General features: G+C 41.8%; 1 protein-coding gene across 1 annotated transcript; it reads left to right on the top strand.

Moving 5' to 3' along the window:
• The first annotated feature begins 5 nt into the window (after positions 1–5).
• LOC130386221 (protein yippee-like 1) lies at positions 6–16,860 on the top strand. Its single transcript, XM_056595018.1, has 5 exons — positions 6–155; positions 4,071–4,252; positions 12,287–12,330; positions 13,518–13,626; positions 14,719–16,860. Exons 2-5 carry the CDS (start codon positions 4,145–4,147, stop codon positions 14,806–14,808), a joined length of 351 nt encoding a protein of 116 aa, XP_056450993.1. The 5' UTR covers positions 6–155; positions 4,071–4,144; the 3' UTR covers positions 14,809–16,860.
• Positions 16,861–22,876: the final 6,016 nt, after the last annotated feature.

Here is a 22,876-nt window from a genome sequence, read left to right as displayed (position 1 = left end):
TTCCCATTGACGTCTGCAGATTCATATCGATTCCTAAAGTTACCGGTTAAGAATTAACGTGGCAAGCTGCATGGAGGATTTCAACAGCGGAACAAAGAGTAATTTTGCAAGCAAGGCGAAACTGTTGGAACGTGTTTTGTCTTTCTTAATATAAGGTAATTATCTCGTGCCAAGCCTTTTGTTGTTTTTCTATTTCTATCAGTAACACGACTAGCGTGGATTATTGATCTCGTAGAGGAGCGTTATACAACAATGCTCGACACGGAGTGTCATCCTCGATGTGGGGATGTCAGGGGGTCTGATGATTGGAGACCCATGCTTGGAGGTGCATCATGGAGCTTCAGGCTCTTGGAGCTCTGAACCTCGTCTCACTGGAGATGTTGTGACACCTCAAGCAGGCCTGTTGCATGGCGATGTGGCTGCTGATGGGACAAAAGTATGATGAAAGTCGTAATGAATATCAAATTCATGTTTTTATTTGCACGGCAGTAGGTCTAATGATACTGATAATGATGATTACACAAATTAATTTAGCCTACTTTTTTCAATGTACATAGCCTATTAATGCAGAAATTGACATAAGTGGTACAGATATGATGGTGTTATTAAGTGTACTGTGTTTTGCCAATACCACAAATGCAAACATCCATTCCTGGATGTAGCCCTGAAGGTTGTACCAGGCTTTAGGTAGTGGTTTAAAACATAACAACCCCCACACTACCTTACCGCAGTTTGTAAATAAAGTCAATTCCTAGCTGCCGTATTGGAAATGCTGAGGATTTCCAATCCACTGTTGTGAAAATATGTGACCTGTTTATTGTGTTTTCTATTAGCATATAAAGGGTTATTGTTTTTTTCAAAGAGTCAGAGGAAAACACTAACCATTCCCACCTGCCAGTCTATGCTGACTGAGTGCTTCAGGATGATTATCGGCGGTTTGGGATTCAAGAAACCCTAGATAGTCCGCTTGTTTGCAGCTTGCTCGTCAAGATTCTGTGATGGCATCCATCTGTAGTTGAAACAGTCTTTTTGAGGCAAAAAGTAAACATCATGGAACACCCTTAATTCATACTTAATTTCCAAATGTTTTTTGTTTTTTGTTTTTATAGCCTTTATAATATTTTATGGAAACAATAATCTCCAATGTTGCCCACATGGTAAGCATTATGGACCCCATAATACAATCTGCCAGTGTCCGCATGGCAATTTATGTTTGCAATCCCAGTTCAAACCCAATGGAAACAATGATGAACTGTTATTTGTATTTATCTTGCTTCTTTCACATCAGCATTTAAAAGCAAGTTGGCCTGGCCTATGCCGTGTATATATCCCCTGTCAACTAAGTACGACTGCGTAACTACAAAGTACTACTTCTACAGAAACAACCAAAACAACCCAAATAAATTGACTTTGATGGGTCAGTTTTATTCCCAGTCATGGTTGGCAACTGAACAGAAGTAGGAGTCAGTTTAAAACGTCACATTATCCCCAAGGGTCAGGGGTACAGACTTCATTTCCCTAAGTATATCCTGCAATTCCCACAGTAAACACCACTTTATCCAGAGTAAATACATTATTTTCTCTTATCGCAAATAGATACTTGGACTTTCTTTAGCTTATTGGAAGAGACAGAACCAAGTGAGAGACATATCTCTAAAATACTCTATGGTGAATTGGTAATTAATGTGTAATTATGACTGATAATTTGGTTTGAACAATCGCCTTAAGGTTATAAATTAAATACCTAATGAATGACCATTTAACATTCCACTTATTGATCAGAAGTACACCTCAAGTGTTGATAATATTGTTTTGGTTGCCTGATGGCGCCTACTAGCCATGCTTGGCTCGTAAAAGACTTGTTTTGAAAACTGGTAGGAAACCGCCAGGGAACAATCAAGTGTGTGTGTGTGTGTGTGTGTGTGTGTGTGTGTGTGTGTGTGTGTGTGTGTGTGTGTGTGTGTGTGTGTGTGTGTGTGTGTGTGTGTGTGTGTGTGTGTGTGTATGTGTGTGTGTGTGTGGGTGGTGGGTGTGTGGGAATGGTTTGGGATTATTATTATTGGCCTCTAGCCGGGGAAAGGATATTTTGGGCTAAGCATATTTGTGTGTTTGTGTGAGTGTCCATGTGTGGGCAAGACTTGCACGTATTTCATTGTCCCGGTGGGAAATTTCTTGATCTCTGCTTCTGAACAATAACATAATACATACTGTACACTATTATCTGCATACATATATCCATTCATTTTAGGAGTATTACAGAGACCGCCATGGCTCTAACATTCAGTCATTGGTGTGACATAGGTAGGAAAGGTTTACGTTTGTTTTTGCTCAACTTGAATCGAGAAAACAAGGATATATCATTTGCCTCTGTCTTCACAAATATAGAACATATTTATGAAATCATTTAACTATTTTCTTTTTCACTTGTAAGTGGAGAAGATCAAAAGGGTCTGAAAGCATGAGTTGGCTGACCTGCAATACCTGCAATATGCTTTGATTATGGGTCAGTTCACAGACATCAACACAAACACACACACACACACACACACGCACACGCACACACACACACACACACACGCACACGCACACGCACACGCACACACACACACACACAGCTACTCACGGAATTATTTTTCTCTGCTCAGTGTCAGTTAGCACATTTGACCCTTGCCCTCTCATCTGCCCCATAATGTTCTAACCTCAGCACTTCCTTTCACAGTTTGACCCCCCCCTCCACCCCCCATCCCACCCATCTCAATTGTGCCTCTAGTTAGACCCCTGAGTCAGCAAGTTGTCCCAGTGTCCAGGGTGGGGGGAAGTGAAGCAGTGTTTTACTGGTGAACATTCTGGCAGCGGCAGCAGCCACCTGTCCTCTGCCGCCGATCACAGCCAGGTCTCACTGGCTGCAGCACACTACCCAGTTAAGTGTCTGCCGTGTTTCTAGGGACTGAATCTGTGATAGTGTTGACGTTGTCGACCTAAGGCTTTAATTGGCTCTCAAGAAAATAGATTTCTTGAATAAAAAATTAACCATACTAACGTGTTTTTATGGTGTATCTTTATGGTTTATATTACCCTTTTCCCTGCGTTCCCCTGCTGTGGTCGCTTTACAATCAATGGTTAACCAATATGCATTCACATGGAGATGAACATGGTGTGGATTTGTATGCTTTGTCGATATGACAGCCAGCTCAGGGGGAGTTGGAGTTGAACTCTTGGGTATGAAGCCAGCCTCCCTCTGGTTGAGCTGTGATAGAGAGAGGAGAGCTACTTCCACATTAGCTACGCAAGCTTCCTCTCCCCTGGTGCCCCACATGGTACACTATACTTAATACCCATAATGCAACGTAAGAGTAGTGTACAGCAGATGCACACCTTTTACTGCACTTTATCCCATGATTCATGTTGCAGTTTTATTTTGTAATTCATAATTTAATTGATTCGTCAATTAGTGATTTTATTTTTTTTGCCTGCTGCAACATTCTGTTCGCCAGAGAGGGATAATTTTTGTAATTTTAGAATTATTGAATTTATCTTCAGTGTGTATTGGCCAATCAGATTTTTCTTTTCTTGCGATTCAGCCTACGCATAGCATGCGCGCAAACTCACAGCCAGACACAAGAACTCCATCTAATTCAAGAGCCGCTTTTCCTTTAATGACATAGAAAAGAAAGATTAGAAATAAAATAAAACTGAAACCTATTTTTTGCATGCTTCCATATTGTGTTATAATGCAAGCTGCATTGATTATTGCATTGTTAATAGAAAGTCATATTTGTGACAAAAGCTTATTCTCTTATGAATTATTAGATAAGTTAATTCATCTGTTGTCTTTAATGATCATCACAAAAGTAGGAAGTGATTAGCAAACTCTGAGTAGCAAACCCAGATGTATAAATTTTTGAAAATCACGCAAAAAAATTGTTAAATCGAGATGTGTCGATAATCGCTTCAGAATTGAATCGTTGACCTCAAAATTGGAAATTAATTAATTGGTCAATTAGTGATTGTCCGGCACATACTGTTTCCACAAGTGAGCATATTTGAAAATAGCTCTTCTGTCACTCCAGGTGTGCACCTTCCACTCACTCTCCAGCCACCTTTGGGTCGACCCCCGGCTGATCTCCTCCAAGGTTCCACTGTGATGACACGTTCGAAAACCTTCCAGGCGTACCTGCCCAGCTGCCACCGCACCTACAGCTGTATCCACTGCCGCGCACACCTGGCCAACCACGATGAACTCATATCCAAGGTATTGACCTCCCCAATTACAATTAAGGCATTTAGCAGACGCTTTTATCCCAAGCGATTTACATCGGTTAATATACACAGATTGACACACCGACGGCAGAGTCAACCATGCAAGGCGACAGCCAGCTCGTCAGGAGCGGTTAGGGTTAAGTGTCTTGCTCAGGGACACATCAACACTCAGCTAGGAGGAGCTGGGGATTGAACTAGCAACCTTTCAGTTACAAGTCAACTGCTCTAGCTCCTGAGCTAAGCCAACCCACTCAATCTCTTCTAAGGCTGTTGCTGCTCCACAGTTATCACACAAGCGGAGCAGTCACTGGACCATCTCATTGTTCTCACCAGGATGTGGTTGGTTGTGGTCATTATGTTTATAAGATGGAACGTTCCAGACGGGAATTATGAGTGTCACAGTAGAAAGATCAGGACAGTAGAGGTAAACATTAAGAAAATGAAACATCGAGCAAAGAAATTGAACGTTGTTACATAAATTTACGTCTCTGTTGTCTGTATGTATTTATGTATCCCCTTAATGAAGAATAATCTTTAGTAATTTAATGAATGCTATTTGTTAGTACTTTGATATCTTATAATAATTGTAACGACTACTGAGCTCAGCTTGGTGTCACAGTTTGTTTTACTTTCCCTCAGATGAATCATTCTAAAATAAAAGGCTAAAATGGGTGTACGCTAAGATGTCGTCCAAGAATGACAAGCATACGTCATGCCTGCAGTTCACCAAAATATACTCCAACACACTTCCAATGCAGTAACAAGTGATTTGTATATGAATAGGCTAGCCCGTTAGAGGACCTACCGTGAGCAGGTTTGTCTGATGAAGGCCATCTGAGGAGCTTTTACAAACTTTTAAATGTGGTTGTTTGGGATTGGAACTCCATGCAGACCTCTCATAATCAAGAATGGCTCTAAACTACATCCTCCATGAAGGGATTGCGAGTATAACCATGTTAGCAGTATTCCTGGCTATAGGGGTTGAGAAATGACAACCCAGTCGCCAAGAAAAAACGTCCACTGTGTACGTTTCCATGAACACTGGATACGTAGCATTTCAACGTAAAAAATAGCGTGTTATACCTACAGTATCCACGTGTGCCGCTGTGGAGGCGGGTTTCGGGGTTTGGGTTTCACGGCTTTCGCGGCAAATTGTGGACACGATTGTTTAGGGGGGGGGGGGGGGGGGGAGACTGTTGTTGACCGGGGAGGGGGGGGGGGGGGGGGGAGACACGTTTGTTGAGGGGGGGGGGGGGGACACGATTGTAGGGGGGGGGGGGGGGGGGACACGTTAGTTGAAGGGGGGGGGGGACACGTTTGTTGAGGGGGGGGAGACACGTTTGTAGGGGGGGGGCACGCTCGACAACGACAGTTGGTTTTTATTGAACGCTCGACAACGAGAGTTGGTTTTTATTGAACGAGACTTCAACACGGAACAGCTGCACGAAACGATGGTCACGTCACTCTCGGTGACGGTGTCGACAATAATGAACACACGAACAATGTTAATAGAACAACACACAACCACATAACATCCCGAACCCATTAACCCCACTTAATCCTAACAACAAAACAAGTTAACAAAAGCCCCATTTGTCAACTGAGAACCCCAATTCCCAGAATCCCCCGCGGCTCCGGAACACGGCGTAGCTTATATTAATCTTTATTATCTGAATGGGAAATGCAATATTTTAGGACAGATACACCATTAAACGCGTTTCTAATGACATTTCTAGCGAGAAATGTACATTTTCCTTACATAATCTTCAGTCAGTGAATGTATATGATCTTTATTAATCTTTATTATCTGAATGGGAAATGCAATATTTTAGGACCGATTCACCGTTAAACGTGTTTCTAATAACATTTCTAGCGAGAAATATACTTTTTACTTGCATAATCTTCAGTCAGTGATTGTGTCTGATCTTTAGTTTTATAGTTATTAGGATTTGATCGGCTCGCTCGCATGTTTCAACGACGTCAGGTTGCTTTCGCTAAACTAGCAGCTCACGTGCTTCCTGCGTTTGTGTTATTAAAATGTTACTTTATGTAACTTTTAATGATATCATCTTGTTAGAAACACGTATATCTGAGAGCCAAACCAGTCGCCAAAAGCATACCTACGTTGACAGTGTACGTTTCGTGAACACTGGATTACGTCGCATTTCAACATAAAATAGCGTGTTATACACACACACACGCACGCACACGCACAGACACACACACACAAGCACACACAAGCACACACACGCACGCACAGACACACAGACACACAGACACAGACACAGACACACACACACACACACACGCACACACGCACACGGTGCATTTCGCTGCTAAAACAACAACAAAAAAATATTCCCTCAAATAGTATTACTTTCAAAACGTTGGCCAAAATGGCCAATAATATCATTTTTTATTTGGGATGCTTCTAGGACATTTTGGGTGGATTTTGAACGGTATGTGGGGGGCACGTTTTTTGCAGGACCTGGCAACCCTGCGCTGTTGCCCGAGATCTGGATCCACCCCGGCGTGGTGCCGTCTCCTTTTGACCTTTTGACCCCAGACTTCTGGGGGCATAGCTGAATCAATTCATTAGTCAATCAGAAGCATGTAAATATCTTCCCGGTGGCGTAAGAGGACGAACAAGGTGTCCTTCAACATCTACGCTTCCAGGCGATTGCAACGGTGCACATGAGCATATTCGAACATGTTTAATGGTAGCAATTAGCTGTCGAAATTGGAGGCCTTAATCAATACTGAGCAGCTATTGATTTGCTTCCCGATAAAGATTTGTCACAAATGACATGTTATTTAGCATCTACACGTTGAGCTGAGTCCAATGACACCAAGAACGACACTCTAGCTAATGGTAACATGTATTTTACATGGTACACCTAGGTCTAGGACATGATCTCGGTGTAGCAAGAGGCCGAGCTTGATCTCATTGGACTCAGCTTAACGTGTAGATGCTAATTAACATGTAATTTGTCAAAAATCTCCATCGGGAAGCAAATCTATAGCTGGTCATTATTGATAAAGGCCTCCAAAATCGAAAATCAAAATCGACAGCTAATTACTACCCCGAAACATATTCAAATATGATCATGTGTGGCACTGTTGCAATCGTCTCGAAACGTAGATGTCAAAGGACACCTTGTTTGCTCTGTTGCACCACCGGGAAGATATTTTCATACTTCTAATGGATTGATTCATATTTTAAGGTTCTCGGAGTGAGACTTTAAGTGGCTGCAGCAGAAGTGTTGAGACGAAAGATGATATCAAGAGATTTATAGAATATTCCCATTCACATTATGATTCTTCGTCGTAACATCCGACCAAACATCCTTTACATTCACAGAGCGAAGATTATGAAAGTCCAGGCCTCCCCTTCCTGCACTCGGGGTCCGACCGGGCCAAGTTTCGGTGCGGGGGTCCCAGGTAGGCCGTAGAATATGGTATTGAAATTTCAGGGCGGTAGGACCTTCCTATCTCAAAAACTTTTTTTCCACCACATTCTGAACCATTAGGTCTCGCAGGCAACACTTCTGAAGGGGCTTTGTCCAAATGACAGTCCATTTGGGAAAACTTTTTTTCTCTATGGGCTAGAACTACAAATCTTGCATATGTCGTTCTCGGGGCCCCGGGAAATGTGTGTCAACATTTTAGCATCCCTAGCTATCTCGAAAAGGCTGGAAAAGGGGCGTGACCTCCAACAGTACAGTCAATGTACATAAGACAGAGGTTAGTTTCTAGGCCCCATTTTTTGCGGGATGGAGGTGTACATTTGTGGCTTAATGTGTGTAGACACCGCTGGCCTGTGGCCACGTCTTTGAAGTCTGGGGTCAAAAGGTCAAAAGGAGCCGGCACCACGCCGCTTATGAGATAACAAAAAGTGAATCTGTATTTCTCTCATTACATTTTGTCATTATTGAAGAGAGGCCTGATTCTCAGATATGCATATTGGACTGTTAGGGTATAGGTCTGGGAAGAACTTCAGGCCAAAATCTTGCAAGCGAGCCGCTGGGTGCAGGTGCAACGAGATGGAGCACTTGCTGAGCCTGGACTTTCATAATCTTCGCTCTGTGAATGTAAAGGATGTTTGGTCGGATGTTACGACGAAGAATCATAATGTGAATGGGAATATTCTATAAATCTCTTGATATCATCTTTCGTCTCAACACTTCTGCTGCAGCCACTTAAAGTCTCACTCCGAGAACCTTAAAATATGTATCAATCCATTAGAAGTATGAAAATATCTTCCCGGTGGTGCAACAGAGCAAACAAGGTGTCCTTTGACATCTACGTTTCGAGACGATTGCAACAGTGCCACACATGATCATATTTGAATATGTTTCGGGGTAGTAATTAGCTGTCGATTTTGGAGGCCTTTATCAATAATGACCAGCTATAGATTTGCTTCCCGATGGAGATTTTTGACAAATTACATGTTAATTAGCATCTACACGTTAAGCTGAGTCCAATGAGATCAAGCTCGGCCTCTTGCTACACCGAGATCATGTCCTAGACCTAGGTGTACCATGTAAAATACATGTTACCATTAGCTAGAGTGTCGTTCTTGGTGTCATTGGACTCAGCTCAACGTGTAGATGCTAAATAACATGTCATTTGTGACAAATCTTTATCGGGAAGCAAATCAATAGCTGCTCAGTATTGATTAAGGCCTCCAATTTCGACAGCTAATTACTACCATTAAACATGTTCGAATATGCTCATGTGTGGCACCGTTGCAATCGCCTGGAAGCGTAGATGTTGAAGGACACCTTGTTCGTCCTCTTACTCCACCGGGAAGATATTTACATGCTTCTGATTGACTAATGAATTGATTCAGCTATTCCTCCAGAAGTCTGGGGTCAAAAGTTCAAAAGGAGACGGCACCACGCCGGGGTGGATCCAGATCTCGGGCAACAGCGCAGGGTTGCCAGGTCCTGCAAAAAACGTGCCCCCCACATACCGTTCAAAATCCACCCAAAATGTCCTAGAAGCATCCCAAATAAAAAATGATATTATTGGCCATTTTGGCCAACGTTTTGAAAGTAATACTATTTGAGGGAATATTATTTTGTTGTTGTTTTAGCAGCGAAATGCACCGTGTGCGTGTGTGCGTGTGTGTGTGTGTGTGTGTGTGTGTGTGTGTGTGTGTGTGTGTGTGTGTGTGTCTGTGTCTGTGTCTGTGTGTCTGTGCGTGCGTGTGTGTGCTTGTGTGCTTGTGTGTGTGTGTCTGTGCGTGTGCGTGCGTGTGTGTGTGTGTATAACACGCTATTTTATGTTGAAATGCGACGTAATCCAGTGTTCACGAAACGTACACTGTCAACGTAGGTATGCTTTTGGCGACGGGGTTGGCTCTCAGATATACGGGTTTCTAACAAGATGATATCATTAAAAGTTACATAAAGTAACAGTTTAATAACACAAACGCAGGAAGCACGTGAGCTGCTAGTTTAGCGAAAGCAACCTGACGTCGTTGAAACATGCGAGCGAGCCGATCAAATCCTAATAACTATAAAACTAAAGATCAGACACAATCACTGACTGAAGATTATGCAAGTAAAAAGTATATTTCTCGCTAGAAATGTTATTAGAAACACGTTTAACGGTGAATCGGTCCTAAAATATTGCATTTCCCATTCAGATAATAAAGATTAATAAAGATCATACACATTCACTGACTGAAGATTATGTAAGGAAAATGTACATTTCTCGCTAGAAATGTCATTAGAAACGCGTTTAATGGTGTATCTGTCCTAAAATATTGCATTTCCCATTCAGATAATAAAGATTAATATAAGCTACGCCGTGTTCCGGAGCCGCGGGGGATTCTGGGAATTGGGGTTCTCAGTTGACAAATGGGGCTTTTGTTAACTTGTTTTGTTGTTAGGATTAAGTGGGGTTAATGGGTTCGGGATGTTATGTGGTTGTGTGTTGTTCTATTAACATTGTTCGTGTATTCATTATTGTCGACACCGTCACCGAGAGTGACGTGACCATCGTTTCGTGCAGCTGTTCCGTGTTGAAGTCTCGTTCAATAAAAACCAACTCTCGTTGTCGAGCGTTCAATAAAAACCAACTCTCGTTGTCGAGCGTGCCCCCCCCCTACAAACGTGTCTCCCCCCCCTCAACAAACGTGTCCCCCCCCCCTTCAACTAACGTGTCCCCCCCCCCCCCCCCCCCCCTACAATCGTGTCCCCCCCCCCCCCCTCAACAAACGTGTCTCCCCCCCCCCCCCCCCCTCCCCGGTCAACAACAGTCTCCCCCCCCCCCCCCCCCTAAACAATCGTGTCCACAATTTGCCGCGAAAGCCGTGAAACCCAAACCCCGAAACCCGCCTCCACAGCGGCACACGTGGACACTGTAGGTATAACACGCTATTTTTTACGTTGAAATGCTACGTATCCAGTGTTCATGTAAGCGTACATCGTGGACGTTTTTTCTTGGCGACTGGGTTGGAAATGAACACACAATGGTGATTTATCCTTCAATAGGTCAATAGTACCCCCCCCCACTGGAACGCTGTCTTCTCAAGCCTCTTGTGAAGTTCAAGGGGGCAATCTGTATTTTTGATGGAAACACGTCCTGCACACAGTGAAGGACGTGGGCCAAACGAGAGGCCAAAGGACGTATGGGTGGGGAAGGAGGCCGAGAACATGTCCAGGCGTGGCTCTAGCCTCAACGGTCGGCTGGCACCCTGCATAGCGCTGCTTCAGGGACATGGTTTGTCCCTGTTAGCTGTTCTTCACGGCGCGGCCACTGGCCGTTTGCCAAGGCTCTGCTGTGGCAGTTAAAGCAAATCTGAACCCAGAGATGTGTGCACTGCATACGCTATTATAATGTGAACAAGGGGGGACTTCATTGCAGTGGGCGTGCTGTGTGTGTGTGTGTGTGTGTGTGTGTGTGTGTGTGTGTGTGTGTGTGTGTGTGTGTGTGTGTGTGTGTGTGTGTGTGTGTGTGTGTGTGTGTGTGTGTGTGTGTGTGTGTCTGTGTGTGTGTGTGTGTGTGTGTCTGTGTGTGTGTAGTGGAAATAATATCTCTACCTTAGTGAAAGCATCTGGTGATCATTGTGTTCACACACAAACACACACACACACACACACACACACACACACACACACACACACACACACACACACACACACACACACACACACACACACACACACACACACACACACACACACACACACACACACACACAAACACACACACACACACACACACACAAACACATATATAGAAATGGACGCAGAACTTTACAAAACAAAGACCGTGGCTTCATTTTATGATTAGGAGAAAGGTCCCGTAAAGGTCAAACATCCTGCATTTATCTTCATGGTTTTCCCTCCAACAGAGAGTGTTTTGGTGACCAAAAATGTCACAAAGTCCATCATCAATAAGGTTGATGTTGGTAAATACACTGTGGTCGTTTTCTGGCTCTAGATATTTAGATGGTTTACTTTTAGGGAGGTCGTAAGACGAAAACAATTCATCCCGTCCTCAAAGGAGGCATTGACAAAATGGTGGCAAAGTGTTTTATCTCAAAACATCACGTAAAACCTTTCAACACAACTCGTTCCTGTTTTTTGTGTTGGTATTACTTACATGTTTTTTTGCGGGTCATTGTTGTACCTAGCTGTTTAGAGTTGTGAGTTGTTGCTGTGTCTGCGCCTACTTTATGTTTGTTCACTGCTATTCAAGATGGAAATGAGTGGGGATTACATTACATTATGCCTTGGGATGTCGTAAGTGTAAACTGCGTAACACAGAGGTTGTGACTAGGTCTGACTTTTAGTCGTGTCCAGAATAATCGTCTTTCCACAAATGCCCAGTTCTTGTCTGACACGGCAAGCCTAAAATAAAAGAATCTGAACTCCCACATCAATATACAGCGGGATGGGAGGTCTGTGGTGGTTCTTTTTTTGATGAATGTCTTGTATGATATTTAGTTTGAGGTCCAGAGTAACACATGTACTCTGCTGAACACATGTCTCTGGGTTTCTCTTTCTCTCAGTCATTCCAGGGCAGTCAAGGTAGAGCGTACCTCTTCAATGCTGTGTAAGTGTTCCTCTTTATTTCACCCTCACCCTACACTTGATATCTTTATTATCAGTTATTATTCAATAGTTGAAACAGTCTGGCGATGTCAAACCAAATAGGTTCCAACAGGCTGCAGCCTGGACCGTTACACTGAGGACTGCACTTTAATCTCTCTGCCTCCATTTTGCACCCATAGTGTATTGCAGTATAGTATAGTGTAGTGTAGAATAGTGTAGTTTAGTTTAGTTTAGTTTAGTACAGTATAGTACAGTTTAGTGTAGTGTAGTGTAGTATAGTTTAGTGTAGTGTAGTAAAGTTTAGTGTAGTATAGTGCACTATAGTGCAGTATAATGTAGTATAGTGCAGTATAGTGTAGTGTAGTTCAGTAAACTGTAGTATAAATGCCCATTTGCCCCTTTTGCATTTGATGCTGAATGTATATTTGTAGTGGGTTACATGGCTAATAGAGCGTTTCTGAAGATGATAACATGTCAGCATTAAACTTAATACTGTATTAATATTAAGAAGAATATATATATATATATATATATATATATATATATATATATATACATATATATATATGCCTTAGAAAAGCGCTATAAAAAACTGATTATTATCATTATTATTATTATTATCATATGATGTATTATTACCAACAGTGTCCTGTGATCAGAGGGCCCCATGCAGCCCCCTGCTCACTCTCTGCTGGTGTCTCTCTCTCTCTCCTGGTGTCTCTCTCTCTCCTGGTGTCTCTCTCTCTCCTGGTTGCTCTCTGTCTCCTGGTGTCTCTCTCTCTGCTGGTGTCTCTCTCTCTCCTGGTGTCTCTCTCTGTGCTGGTGTCTCTCTCTCTTCCTGGTTGCTCTCTCTCTCCTGGTGTCTCTCTCTCTGCTGGTGTCTCTCTCTCTTCCTGGTTGCTCTCTCTCCTGGTGTCTCTCTCTCTTCCTGGTTGCTCTCCTGGTGTCTCTCTCTCTCTCCTGGTTGCTCTCTCTCTGCTGGTGTCTCTCTCTTCCTGGTGTCTCTCTCTCTGCTGGTGTCTCTCCTGGTGTCTCTCTCTCTCCTGGTGTCTCTCTCTCTGCTGGTGTCTCTCTCTCCTGGTGTGTGTCTCTCTCTCTCCTGGTGTCTCTCTCTGCTGGTCTCCCTCTCTCCTGGTGGCTCTCCCTCTCTCTGCTGGTGTCTCTCTCTCTGCTGGTGTCTCTCCCTAGTGTCAACGTGGGCTGTGGTCCGGCAGAAGAGCGTCTGCTGCTGACCGGGCTGCACGCCGTGGCGGACATCTTCTGTGAGAGCTGCAAGACCACCCTGGGCTGGAAATACGTGAGTTTCAGCTGGTTATCAGGACTCTGGTTTAGGCACTCAGCCACTGCGTCAACAAGCCCAGACATCCAGCTATAGAGTACTGGCTAAGGTCGGCCCATACCAAATCGACATGTTCACTAAGAACACAGACCCCACCACAGCTGTAACACCGGGCCCACTGGCCTGAGGTGGAGTGGGTTGGAGTTGGTCCTTGTTTGGGACAGTGGGCAAGGCACCTCTATGCTATGTGCTACAATAAAATGTCAACCGAAGACTTACAAAAACGTGCCTTTATCGCGCCTTTATCACTAGTAAGCTTGATTACTGCAATGGTCTCCTTACAGGTCTCCAAAGAAAACCTCTAAGGAAACTTCAGCTTGTTCAGAATGATGCTGCTAGAGTTCTAACAAAGACTTAAATCGTTACATTGGCTTCCTGTAGGTCAGAGAATTGATTTTAAAATCATGTTGCTAACCTATAAATCCCTACATGGTTTAGGCCCAAAATATTTAACTGATATGATTCCACTGCATAAGCCTTCTAGACCACTAAGATCTTCTGAGACCAATCTGTTAATTATCCCAAAGTAAACATGAAACATGGGAAAGCAGGATTTAGTTACTATGAAACAAATAGCTGGAATAAACTCCCTGAGGATTTAAGACTTGCCCCAACTCTGACCATTTTTAAAACAAGACTGAAGACTTTTATGTTTTCTGCCAAAACCTACATTGCACTTTCCAAAAAAAAATAGCCTTTTTTTAACTTTGCCTTTATTTTCTATCTATTTGACAAAATTTTTGCATATGTTTTCTTTTCTATTAATTATTTTTTAATTAATTGACGTATCGGAGGGGGAGCCATTAGGATTAGCAATCTATGTGAATTTTCCATGCTTCTTACCAGTTTAAAATCATATGATTATGCATTTACCAGTGCCACTTAGTAGTGGGTGTGAAATTTGAAATTGCTTATAGCACACAGACACTGGCTTCAAATGGAGTCTCATGAAATGCATCAGATTCAACCAAGTACTTACCATGCAATGTGTTTGTTGCGTTCCTGAAAGGCGTATATTTTTTGCTCTCATCTTTCTGTTTTCCTCTGCAGGAGCATGCATTTGAAAGCAGTCAGAAATACAAGGAGGGCAAATTCATCATAGAGCTTGCCCACATGATCAAGGACAACGGCTGGGAGTGAGTGGAGTGTCTCCACTGGGCTGAGATGTGGTTTTAGCAGAAGGCCTGATTGGCTTACAGGGGCTTGTTCCATGTGAGGTCACCAGTGTCGACGCTGACATGCAGCATTAAGAGACTATACTTCACATTTTACTAAAGGTTGTCGCGTGCGTGTGTGTTGTGTGTTTGCTGTTGAGTTGGGGGATGGATTTGTGATTTAAACAAGTACATGATGAATGTAGTGGGGACATTATTCTCATAGTCGTCTTCAGGGGGGAGAATAATAAGCATCCATTTAGTAGTTTGACTTAACGTTGACTTTGGACTAAGCCCAGAAATGTTATACAACCAAAGGGGCTGTGCCCTTTAACATTATGGTCTAAGTATCTGATCCATGTGATGTCACACATCAATAGTCAATGTTTCATTGAAGCATTGCCCATTGCCATAGTTGATTTCGACTATGGCAATGGCCAAAACCCTTGTAACATAGATAAAGAATCTTTATTGTCATTGTACAAGACAACGACATTTTGTCAGAGCCCTCCTCCAGCTGCACAGTTATACTAGGGGGAGAGCTCCGAGCCGCTGCGACTGTGCGCACCGCCATCTTGAAAACCTCAATTTTCTCCATATCAGCATCTGTTCTAAAGAAATTATATATGCTACAGTTATCTGAAACTGTTGGATGCGTAAGTTTTATCTTTCAAAGAACAGATGGATTTTTTTGATATATTGTATTATGCTATTTATTCAAACATGTGTTCTAAGTTATTCTTGTATTATTTAATAGGTTATATATAGGAAACCGTTTCAGACTCTTTAGTCAGTATTTGTTTTGAGTCATTTGTTTTTATCCAGCATTCAAGTGTAGCGATCAGAAAAGTAATCTGAGCAGGTTTCCTTCCTTATGTTTGTAGTAAATCATAGACATGATCATGGAGGAATTGAGTTGAGATCAGGTTTGCTTACATCAGGGCTGTACAATGTCTTTGAATTCATTACAAGGCCAATCAAAAAACGTTACTTGACACATGACCCTTAACTTATTAGAATTTTGAATCCGTCAACACGGTTTGATATTAAAGCAAAAATAAATGGATTAAAAAAATATATGCAAAAGGAGTATCTTATAATCCTATTTTCTCTGATGAAACATCAACATTAGCATTAGCAACATTAGCACAAATGGTTAATTCATGGAACTTGATTAGGATAGACGTTTGTGACTACCATGTGTCTTGTGGCTCAAGCTCTTGGTTTCCCGACTCTCTCTCTGTTTGTATTTCTGCCCATGCATGTTTTTAGCTTGGTTCTTTCTTGTTTTTATTTTATATTATTTGCTATATTTTGTTTCACCGACAGATGTATACCAAATGTACCCCGTTCAACCCGATCACTTTAGCGTTGTAGCGTTGAGAGGAAACCACAGAATGTAACTGAGATGATGAGCTATCCTCCTCTGAGACCAGAGGAGCTCTGTTCTGTGTGGACCAAAGACTGTTCAGGACAAGTTTACCAAATGGTGAACCTCATTCAAAAAGTTCACCGTTCAAAGTAAAGGATTGTGGTTTTCCCTCAGTTCATTTGGAAAGCAGGCCTTTCTGTGAGTGATATTGATATTTGAGATGTATGTTCATTTTATATAGCCATATTCAGTGTTCTATTTATTGATTCCGATTCAGTTCATGTTTGGAGATTGTTGCATATGAGCTACTGTCTGTACTGAGCCTTGCTCATTAGATAGTTTTCCTACTTTTTTTATGAGAACGATATATTTATTGAGATTTTGAACATAATTTGCAAAGAATTGAGATGACAATATTACAGAAAATAAAGATGTGTATTTCGTTGAACAAACATTCATAGAACAGTGTGTTTCACGTGTGTCCCGCATTGTGGTGCAGTTTTCAAGTCCACTAAGACAAGCCGCTGGTTCAGATCACATGACAGCTGCTTCTTGTGATTTTAAATTCTTGTTAATTTATTTTAACATATGTTCCAGTATAGGATCATTTCAATATAGCTCCTCTGTTCTTAATAATTACCACAACAAAATAAATATCAAAACCATGCATCCAAAAAGATCATTCAAAAGATTCATGGACAATGCCAATAAGCCAGGCTCAACATTCTGAACGCAGCATTCAACCATTCCACCCAGTGGTACCTGCTTTGGGATCCGAACCTAGGATGTCCAGTCCATTGTACCTTAAAACAGATGATAGATCAATACCCCAACCAACTGGTGGCTCCTTGGGTCACCATTCCACCCACTCGCTTATTGGACCCCTGCTGTCCATTTATATCAAATATCAATCTTCTGTATCTCTTCATTCATTCATAACACAATTAAAGATTCACACATCTAATGTGAAAAAAAAGAAGATTCTTCAATTATCGCGAAACATAAATATACATATTGATAAATACATTAGTATATATATATATTTAAATACATAAAATATATTATGTAAATATCTATAGAATAAATATACTTTAACATTTATTTTGGGGCTTGTTTACAATAGTGGAAACATTAAAGTTAATGCGTCAGCATGTCAATATGTGTTTATATTCAGATTTGCGGTAAAACTTTTTGTGTTTCTCCTTGCCTGCCTAGCTGTGTGTGTATCTGTTTTTAGCATCTGTGCATGCCTGCCAGCCTCCCTGAATATGTGCGCGCGCGCGTGCGTCTGTGTGTGTCTGTTTTTGCATGCGTGTGTCCCTTCCTGCATGTGTGTGTGTGTGTGTGTGTGTGTGTGTGTGTGTGTTTAGGGGTCTTGCCAATACCACGCCCACTCTCTGACCCTTTTGGACAAAGGGCCCTTGTGAGTCCACTCCGTTTCCATCCTAGCCGGTGACTTTCTTCCCCAGAGCCTCCACAAAAGGCCGTCTCTAGAACCCCTGACAGAAGACACAGTTGTACACCTGAATGCAGCACGTTTCATTCAGACGTTTCTCTGGAGCTCTCAGTTACACGCTCTCTTGGTCGCACACCAACATGCAACCATTTGTCTCCCTGGATTATTTGCTGTAATTTGCACATCTGTTTCGATTTTACAGATTCAAATCTGGTAGTTTAATATCCAGTTGTGGGTATTTTTGGCTTAAAATTAAACTAATTAAAAAACATACTGAATATGCATATGTAATAATATAATATGACTATAATAATATCAAATCGTACATAATATAGTAGCTTGTATTTATCTATATATATTATTATTTTTAAGATATATTAGTATATAGGTTATTTTGCAATGTTTTACTGAATAGTCTAGTAGGAACACTGCCCGTCGGGCTCATGTCTCATAGACTAGGTTAGGAGGCCAGTACCTACAGCTACATGGGTGGCTACTGCAGTATACTGGGACCGGTCTTTTCTGGGTATACCTCATCTATTGTCTGGCCAAGCATCGATCCTGTGGCACTGAGCAGGACAATCCCTATGGCCCACTTTCCAGCAGTCAAAACAGTCTCTGTTCATTCTGACAGAGGCTTTGCTCCGGGGCTGGCCAGCTGCAGAGCTTATGGTGGTGAGAAGGCACATGGGCCATCTGCAAACAGGAATATAGTACGCACACAAACACAGAAACATACAAAGATACATACACCTGATAGATCACATACATATGTCTAATAGAGTACGCACAAAAATATATACACACCCATCTGCCTGATAGGACACACAAAAACACACACACATATACACTTGTATAAACCACCACAACTGCCATGCAGGGTGACATGCAGGGTGTCTGAGGGAGGAGGCGGTGGTAATTAGCCTATCCTCTTAACAGCAGATGGTAGGATATGGACGAGGTGGGGGAGCTTCTGGCTGAGAGACAGGACGGGCTGAGGAGGTTAACCTACATTATGGTGGCGTTGGAGAACACAACCTGCAGACAGGGTTCACCCCAACCGTGCATGGCATCAGGTTACCCATCAGACAGATCCAGATAAACTTAGATTAACATGAGGATATTTGCATTGAGCCAATTAAATATCCAAGAAATAGTGTTTACATTCAATATGTAATTCACGCACAAAAACACTTTATAATCCTTAGATAACATTAATTACGATACATTTTAATAATTTTATGATTAAGGCAATAATGGCAATGTAATGGTCATAAGGCACAACAAACATGCTCAAAAACCATGACAGAGAAAATATGATAATGTTTTGTTGTGTACCTATAGTTATGGCACATTAGTATCTGGTGTCCCCATAATTATTGTATTCAAGTGGAGGGAGGGCTGCCATCTAGTGGTTATGAAAGGGTGCCAATAGAAATAGTAGATGCGTGAAGAGCGAACTTATCCTTTGATATCTGACATCGACAGATCAATTCGTAAATAAGAAACTAAAAATAGATAAAATAAAACATGATCTAGTTATTCCTAACCCAGACTACTGAAGACGAGACTCCCAAACCTTTTAAAGGAAAAACATTCAATGCAACAAATGTCCAATAGTCTTTTTTACCAATGTTTTAAAATCAGATCTATGAATAAGATATAAATGACAACAAATAATTGCCAGATAATAATTTGACGTGTTCAATGTTTTTGTAGTTATTAAAGTTACATTTATTCTTTATATTTACGGCGAGGTACACAGAAGGCCCACAGTAACGTGATCAATAGGATTCATGTCAAAGAAGTGAAAACAAAGCTTCACTTTCTGCATAACCACAAAAAAATGTAATTTAATAGTTTAAAAAACGATCTAACATATTGATATAATCTGACTTTATTTTTTAATTGGAAGGGCGTATGTTAGTGTGTGGAGCCCTAGAGCAGAGGGGTAGGAGACAGGAGGTAGGAGACAGGAGACAGGAGATAGGAGACAGGAAACAGGAGGTAGGAGACAGGAAGTAGGAGACAGGAGGTAGGGGAAAGGAGACAGGAGACAGGAGACAGAAGGTAAGGGACAGGAGGTAAGGGATAGGAGGTAGGAGAAGGGAGGAGACAGGAGGGAGGAGACAGGAGGGAGGACACAGAAGGGAGGAGACAGGAGGTAGGAAACAGGAGGTAGTGGACAGGAGGGAGGAGAAAGGAGATAGGAGAAAGGAGGCAGGAGAAAGGAGGTAGGTGACAGAAGAGAGGAGACAGGAGGTAGGAGACAAGAGACAGGAGGAAGGATACAGGAGGTAGGAGAAAGGAGGTAGGAAACATGGGGTAGGAGACAGGAGGTAGGGGACAGGAGATAGGAGACAGGAGGGAGGAGACAGGAGGTAGGGGACAGGAGAGAGGAGACAGGAGGTAGGATACAGGAGACATGAGGGAGGAGACAGGAGGGAGGAGACAAGAGGTAGGAGACAAAAGACAGGAGGCATGATTCAGGAGGTAGTAGAAGGAGGTAGGAAACAGGAGGTAGGGGACAGGAGATAGGAGACAGGAGGGAGGAGACAGGAGGTAGGAGACAGGAGGGAGAAGACAGGAGGTAGGAGACAAGAGGTAGGAGACAGGAGACAGGAGGTAGGAGACAGGAAGTAGGCGACAGGAGGGAGGAGACGGACGGGAAAGAGAGCCAACCTTAAATTGGACCCGAAGAAGAAGGAGAAAATGGGACTTATTATGGGATATAAAGAGACCTCCAGCTGGTTTTTGCCGCAATATATCCTAGAGAGAAGAAGAAGCTGATCATGGAAGAAGGCGTAGGGTCGGATCCCGGAAGGAGCTGGGAGTGGAGGCGTGTCGTGTGAGAGAAAGCGGGTTGCAAACAAACTGTATCGTGTGTGTAACAATGGCAGATATGTCCGACAGTGAGGGGTGGACAGATATGGAGACCGCTCTGAGATCCATATTGGTTGTTTAAACTATAAAGTAAGGGAGTACATTCCTCAACCTTTGAGGCGTTTCAAATGCCAGAGAATGGGACACACAGCTAAACAATGCAAATGGAGGCAGAGATGTGCAAAATGTGGAGGGGGGCATGAGTATGGCAAGTGCAAAAAATATGCTTTTTTGCAAAAACATTTGTAAGGGAAGGGATGGCATTTAGAAGAATACTGACCATAACAGAAATTGAATGTCATTGAAATATTTAAAACAAATGGCAACATGGTAGTAGTTAACTTGTATAATCCTTGCAGAGCACTATGCCCAGAAATATTAGATAGTATAATAAAGAAGCAAGGAAGTAGAAGAGAAATATGGTGCGTTGATATTAATGCTCATGATAACTTTTGGGGAAGTAAACATACTGATGGCAATGGAGAAGCAGGGGAAGAACTAATGGATATAAGACAGTTTGCCTAAATAAAGGAAATGTACACAGATTGTTCATACTAATACAATGTCCTGTTAAGACCTCACGCTAGTATCTAATAATATTGCAACATCTGCTGAATGGAGCATTAAAAGTAGCTCAATTATTGGAGGCGACCATTTCCCAATAATATGTGCATTAGATGTGGAGCTAGATATACAAAAAAGACCAAGTCATACAAAATGGTGTTTTGAATTAAGCTGATTGAAAAAAATTAAAATGTTGTAAAGTAGCAGAATCAGTTTCAATGGAGGGAAATATTGAGGAAAATACATCTGCAATCATGTACCTAATAATTATTGCAGCAGTAAAAAGCATACCATTCAAGTAGGTGGAGGGGGGGGGAGGAAGAGGGTTCCATGGTGGAATGATGAATGTACAGAAGCAATTAAAGAACGAAATAGTGCGATGAGTACACTACCTAATAGTCTTAATCAAGTGAATGCAATAAATTATCAGAGGAAAAAGGCAATAGCACGAAAAGCAATTAAGAATAGTAAATGGAGCGCATGGAGGGATTATAGGGAGGGAAGTTAAAATAGGAGGTGTTTGGAAAATGCTGAAAAAAATGAGTGGTGGAAAAGTATTTACTAAAATATCTGTGTTGGAGGACGGTGAAATACTGGCCATAACAGATAAAGAAATAGCAGACTTATTAGGAAAGGCATTTGCTAGTGTGCATAGTGGTGACCATTTAGACGATAAACACAAGCTTACTTTCTTGGGCAAGGAGGACTTTTTGCTCCATACCAAAATGATTTTAGGAAGGGGCGGTCAACTATGCATGCTGTAGTTAAAGTTAGCAATGAGATGGATAAAACTTTTAAAATGAAGGAGCTAATGATTATAGTATTCTTTGATATTGAAAAGGCTTATGATTCCATGTGGAGGGAGGAGTTATTAATTAAACTGAATAAGATGGGGATTAGAGGAAGATTTTAGAAGATTTTTTTATCAGAACGAAGATTTAAAGTAAAAGTAGGATCAGAAGCATCTGATGAACTTAAAATTGAAAATGGAATTCCACAAGGGAGCGCTACTAGTCCAGTTTTATTTATTATTACGATCAACGATATCTTTATGAATTTGGATAGAAGAATTGGGTCGGCTTTGTACGCAGATGATGGGGCAACCTGGACAAGGGGAAGAGACACTACACTAGTGATGAAGAAAATGAAGCAAGCAGTCTGTAGAAGATTGGTCATACAACTGGGGTTTTAAGCTTTCTTTAAGTAAATCATGGTTTATGACAATAACAAATAAGAAAAGGATAGATGCACAGAATATAAAACTATATGGAAAAAGCATGGAAAAAGTTAAAAAAACATCTTGGGATGTGGCTAGACCAAAAGGGCACACAGAGAACACATGGAAACTATAGAACTAAAATGCTAAAAAGTTTTTAATTTAATGAGGGCAATAGCTGGGAAAGAATTGGGAGCAGACAAACAGTATATATATATATATATATATATATATATATATATATATATATATAGGGCTTTAATGCTGGCAGCAATAGACTAAGGATGCATGGTGTATGGAGCAGCAGCTAAAAGGCACTTAAATAAAATAGATAGAGCAATAAACAAAGCAATGAGGATTTGTGCTGGGGTAATGTGGTCATCCCCCATTAAAGCACTTCATATAGAATTAGGAAAAGTACCAATAGAACTTTGAAGAGACAAAATGTTACTTGAATACTGGAGCAGACTACAGGGATGTGGATGAAAACCCTGCCAAAAATGTCATACATACAGGAATGTTGGGAATATGGAACGCATCAAAGTAACGGATTTGGATGAGTA

Source organism: Gadus chalcogrammus, chromosome 7 (genome assembly GCF_026213295.1).
Source record: "Gadus chalcogrammus isolate NIFS_2021 chromosome 7, NIFS_Gcha_1.0, whole genome shotgun sequence".
Classification (NCBI taxonomy): Eukaryota; Metazoa; Chordata; class Actinopteri; order Gadiformes; family Gadidae; genus Gadus; species Gadus chalcogrammus.
This window is presented reverse-complemented; position numbering and strand designations above follow the sequence as displayed.

Coding starts and splice junctions, on each gene's coding strand:
- LOC130386221 (XM_056595018.1), top strand. CDS start 4,145: ATGACACGTTCGAAAACCTTCCAGGCGTACCTGCCCAGCTGCCACCGC. Junction 4,253..12,286: donor ACGATGAACTCATATCCAAG/GTATTGACCTCC, acceptor TCTTTCTCTCAG/TCATTCCAGGGCAGTCAAGG. Junction 13,627..14,718: donor CCACCCTGGGCTGGAAATAC/GTGAGTTTCAGC, acceptor TTTCCTCTGCAG/GAGCATGCATTTGAAAGCAG.